Here is a 5,554-nt window from a genome sequence, read left to right on the forward strand (position 1 = left end):
TGCATCATTTTACCAGCCTTATTTTATATTAGTTAAAGGATTTCTGAGCCAACATTGTAACTTGTTCATTTGTGTTTTAAAGATTCATTGTTACAATTTATTGGCCATTCTTCAAAACTGCTAGTCTGAATCTCTGTCAAAATGAGCATGCCTTTACAATTTCTGCCAAGAACTCTGAAGTTGAACTCAGCTCCTGCTCTGTGACTTCATCTCATATGTACTGTGTCCCTAAGACCAACGTAGGGCTCTGTTATTGTAATGAGGAGGCAAAATCACAGCTCTGCAGTTGAATTCATCCTCTTGGGATTTTCTAACTATCCTGAACTTCAAGGTCAGATGTTTGGTGCTTTCCTAGTTATTTATCTGGTGACTGTGTTGGGAAATGCCATCATTATCACCATCATCTTCCTGGACCAGAGTTTGCACATCCCCATGTACCTGTTTCTGCAGAATTTATCTTTAGTGGACCTCTGTTTCAGCACAGTCATCACACCTGAAATACTGGTGGTCCTGATGAGCGAGAAAGCAACCATTTCCTTTGGGGGCTGTTTTGTGCAGATGTACTTCATTCTTCTCTTTGGTGGGACTGAGTGTTTTCTCCTGGGGGCAATGGCTTATGATCGATTTGCTGCAATCTGCCATCCTCTATCTTACCCTGTGATTATGAACAAAAGTGTCTTTGTGAAATTGGTTATGTTCTCATGGGTCTCAGGTACCATGATGACTACTCTGCAGACCACATGGGTTTTTAGCTTCCCCTACTGTGACCACAAGGAAATTAACCATCTCTTCTGTGAGACTCCTCCTGTGCTGGAGCTTGCCTGTGCAGACACGTTCCTGTTTGAAGTCTATGCCTTCACAGGCACCATTTTGATTGTCATGGTCCCCTTCTTGTTGATACTCTTGTCTTATACTCGAATCCTCTTTTCCATCCTGAAAATGCCATCCACTACAGGGAGGCAGAAGGCCTTTTCTACATGTGCCTCTCATCTCACCTCTGTCACTCTCTTCTATGGCACAGCCAGTATAACTTACCTACAGCCCAAATCCAGGTACTCACCAGACACCAAGAAACTGATGTCACTGGCGTACACACTTCTCACCCCTCTGCTGAATCCACTTATCTACAGTCTGAGGAACAAGGAGATGAAAAGGGCTGTGGTAAAATTATGGCAAAGAAAAGTGACTTTACACACAGGTTAATTTGCTGAGGAAATTGGTGTTTTTTTTTATCATGCTTTTGAACTTTATGAATTTTTGGAGATTGTGAAAGCAGAGTACATTTCTTGGTTAGAGTATGTTTTCTATCTTGATATCTCCATGTTTGAAAACACATCATATACATTTTTAATACTTTAGACAATTGTTTTTAATTGCATATGCTTCTGAAACACATCTCACAGTTATTGATCTACTTTCTATTATTGGTGTACTGATGACTTCTATAGCATTGCCATTAAGGCAAATGTTCCAATAAACATCTAGTTTCTAATGTTCATAAGTTTGGTTAATTTTTTTATTTTTCCAAAATAATTTACTTTGCATCCCAATCGCTGTCCCCAATTCTCCCTCATACAGTTCCTTTCCATTCCTCCCATGGGTATCCCCCACCCTGGCTTATCATGTCATTGTGTGGATAGGCCAGTCCTCTCCCACTGAGCCAGATAAAGCAGCACAGTTCGGGGAACAGGATCCACAGACAAGCACCTGCTTTTGGGATGGCCCCCACTATAGTTGTTGGAGGACCCACATGAAGACCTAGCTGCATACCTCCTTCATATGTGTGGGGCCCCTAGGTCCAACCCATGTATGCTCTTTGGTTGGAAGTTCAGTCTCCAAGAGCCCCCAAAGGTCCAGGTTGATTGACTTTTTAAATATAACATAAAAATTATGATCCTTGAAAACCTAACTAGTCTTGTGGCTACCAGGGCTCAGATTCCAAGTGGTCCAAGATCAGTGAGTAGTAGGGTGACTGATAGGTGAGCAGGTAAGGGAGGGGACAACTGACTTGGATGTCTCTAACTGGAATTCTGGACTGGGCGCCATGACATCACAGGGACTAGAAATAGGGAAAAGGCTGAGAGTCTGTTCAGTCTGTGGACTGATTCTGGGAATTCCTCCCTAAATTTCTTTTTTGGATTCTGAGTTTGGATTCTAAGCTGAAGTTCTGATTGGAATTTGGAGATTAGACTCCAAGCAGTCCCACATTGCTGTGGTGGGTGGGGTGGCTGGAAGGTGGGCAGGAAGGTGAGGGGATTGACTTTGGAAGTTTCTAAGTGTGGTTCAGGCTCAGGCTGTGGTCCTGTGGTCTCAGTCCTGGTACTCAGTAGTTGAGGGGGTGTCTGAATGTGTGGAGAGGGAGTGGGGTAAATGGATCAATAATAAGGAAAAAAATCTGTATTTTAAAAAGTACATAAAATCCATGGATCTCAGAACTGGAAAAAATTGAAAAAGTGAGCAAAAATACTTGAATAGACATTTTATTAATGTTGAGATATGGTAAATGGTCATTATGTGTTCAACTTCATATGTCACTGGAGAATTGCCAACTGAAATCAATAAAATTTTATGAAGTTCCTATAAGTGTGTCTAAAATATAGATGATGGACAACATGGTATGAGGATTTGGGTCAAAAGCAACCTAAATTAAATCCTGGGAGTGATGCAAGATAGCATATATGCTCTGGAAGATGGGTTGGCAGTTTCTTGAAAAGTGGGGTGTAGTCTTACCCTATATGTGACCCAGGAGCCACACCCCCAGATATTTAGCCAAATGAGTTGGAAACTTACATCTACATCCCAAATCCAGGTACTCACCACACACCAAGAAACTGAGGTCATTGGCTTACTCTCTGCTTATTCCTCTGCTGAATTCACTTATCTACAGCCTGAGAAACAGTGAGATGACAAGGGATGTGGTGAAATTATGGCAACATGTAGCTTGATATTCCATTTGAGTTTCTGAGAAGCCATTTGATATTTGGAAACACCCAATCAAACTCTACTGTAATAAAACATGGCAAAAGGGCTTCTTCTTTCTATGTTTAGTCATTTGCTTTTAAGAAATATATACTTTTTTGGCTCAATAGATTACAGAAAGAAGCAAAGAATTAAACAGCACATGGATGGGAAGTCATTTCTGTAAAACCTTGGCAAAGAATGTGCCCATCTTCTTGTTTTTTCATTTGACAAGTATTTATTGGATATTTATGGAGTCATTACTCTCTTTCATAGAATAGAGTAAGTGACAAATAGCTCACTTGCAAAGTCTCCCAACCAAAAAAAGCCCAGGTCCAGAAGGTTTTAGTGCAGAATTCTAACAGACCTTCTAAGAAGAGCTAATAACAACACTCTCAAACTAGTCCATAAAACAGAAACAGAAGGAACACTACCTAGTTCATTCTATGAAGCCACAGTTATGCTGTTACTTAAACTACACAAAGACAGAACTACAAAAGAGAACTTCTGTCCAATTTTGCTTATGAATATCCATGCAACTGAATCCAAAACCACATTAAAGCCATCATTCATCCCAGGGAGGCAGTATTGGTTCAATAAATGAAAATTCTTTAACATAATTTATTTTATAATAAAACTCAAAAAAATCACATGATAATCTCATTAAATGGTGAAAAAGCATTTGACAAAATACAATACCCCTTCATGTTAAGAATATTGGAGAGATCAGAAATTCAAGGCCTATACCTAAACGTAATAAAAGCAATATACAGCCAAGGAACAGCTATTATAATATTAAATGGAGAGATACTTGAAGCAATGCCACTAAAATCATGGACAAGGTAAGGCTTACTATTCTCCCTGTATCTATTCTTTCTTTTATTTTTATTTTATTATTTATTTTTTTAATCATTGTTTTTATTGTTCAAAATCAGCAGTTTACTTAAAATTCTACTTCGGTCATACATTTCTTTCTTTTTTTATTAGAAATTTTCTTCATCTACATTTCAAATGTTATCTCAAAAGTCCCATATATCCTCCCCGCTGCCTCTGCCCTGCTCTCCAACCCACCACTTCTGCTTCCTGGCTCCAGCATTCCCCTGTACTGGGGCATATAATCTTCGAAAGACCAAGGGCCTCTCCTCCCTTTAATGGCCAACTAGGCCATCCTCTGCTACATATGCAGCTAGAGACACAGTACTGGGGGGGGGGTACTGGTATGTTCATAAGGTTGATCCTCTTATAAGGTTGGGGACCAATTTAGCTTCTTGAGTACTTTCTCTAGCTGCTTGACTAGGGGCCCTGTGTCCCATCCAATTGATGAGTGTGAGCATCCACTTCTGTATTTACCAGGCACTGGCGTAGCCTCTCAAGAGCTATATCAGGGTTCTGTCAGCTAAATCTTGCTGGCATATGCAATAGTGTATGGGTTTGGTGGTTGTATATGGGATGGATCCCCAGGTAGGGCAGTCTCTGGATTGTCCTTTCTTCCATCTCAGCTCCGAGCTTTGTCTCTGTAACTCCCATCATGGGTATTTTGTTCCCCATTCTAAGAAGGAACTAAGTATCCACACTTTGGTCTTCCTTCTTCTTGAGTTTCATATGTTTTGCGAATTGGATCTTATGTAGTACAAGTTTCTGGATTAATATCTGCTTATCAGTGAGTGCATATCAAGTGACTTTTTTTGTGATTGGGTTACCTCATTCAGGATGATATCCTCCAGATACATCCATTTGCCCAAGAATTTAATAAATTCGTTGTTTTTAATAGCTGAGTTGTATGCCATTGTGTAAATGTACCACATTTTCTGTATCTATTCCTCTGTTGAGGGACATCTGTTTTCTTTCCAGCTTCTGGATATTATAAATAAAGTTGCTATGAACATAGTGGAGCATGTGTCCTTATTACAAGTTGGAACATCTGGGTATATGCCCAGGAGAGGTATTGCTGGATCTTCCGGTAGTACTATGTCCAATTTTCTGAGGAACCGCCAGACTGATTTCCAGAGTGCAATCCCACCAACAATGGAGGAGTGTTCCTCTTTCTCCACATCTTCGCCAGCATCTGCTGTCACCTGAATTTTTTATCTTAGCCATTCTGACTGGTGTGAGGTAGAATCTCAGGGTTGTTTTGATTTGTATTTTCCTGAAAATTAAGCATTTTGAACATTTTTTCAGGTGTTTTTCAGACATTCAGTATTCATCAGTTGAGGATTCTTTATTTGGCTCTGTACCCCATTTAATAGTTTTTTTTTTTTATTTTCTGGAGTCCATTTTCTTGAGTTCTTTATATATATATTAAATATTAGTCCCCTACTTGATTTAGGATTGGTAAAGATCCTTTCCCAAACTGTTGGTGACCTTTTTGTCTTTTTTTAAAAAAAAAAATTAATTAATTAATTATTTTTTCCTCTCATGAAATTAAAATTTATTGAGTGTACATTCACTTATTTTGGTCTTTTTTGGTTGTACAATTATTTTTTATTAGATATTTTTTGTTTTCATTTCAAATGCTAGCCTGAAAATTCCCTATACACTCCCCTAGCCCTGCTCCCCTACCCATCCACTCCCACTTCTTGGCCCTGTCATTCCCCTG

The 5,554-nt window shown here is 39.4% G+C and overlaps 1 protein-coding gene across 1 annotated transcript; it reads left to right on the forward strand.

Moving 5' to 3' along the window:
- The first annotated feature begins 228 nt into the window (after nt 1-228).
- LOC110315493 (olfactory receptor 10A3-like) lies at nt 229-1,203 on the forward strand. The gene has a single exon (XM_021189531.1). It carries the CDS (start codon nt 259-261, stop codon nt 1,201-1,203), a length of 945 nt encoding a protein of 314 aa, XP_021045190.1. The 5' UTR covers nt 229-258.
- The last annotated feature ends 4,351 nt before the right edge of the window (nt 1,204-5,554 follow it).

Source organism: Mus pahari, unplaced genomic scaffold (assembly GCF_900095145.1).
Source record: "Mus pahari unplaced genomic scaffold, PAHARI_EIJ_v1.1 scaffold_14722_1, whole genome shotgun sequence".
Classification (NCBI taxonomy): domain Eukaryota; kingdom Metazoa; phylum Chordata; class Mammalia; order Rodentia; family Muridae; genus Mus; species Mus pahari.

Coding starts and splice junctions, on each gene's coding strand:
- LOC110315493 (XM_021189531.1), top strand. CDS start 259: ATGAGGAGGCAAAATCACAGCTCTGCAGTTGAATTCATCCTCTTGGGA.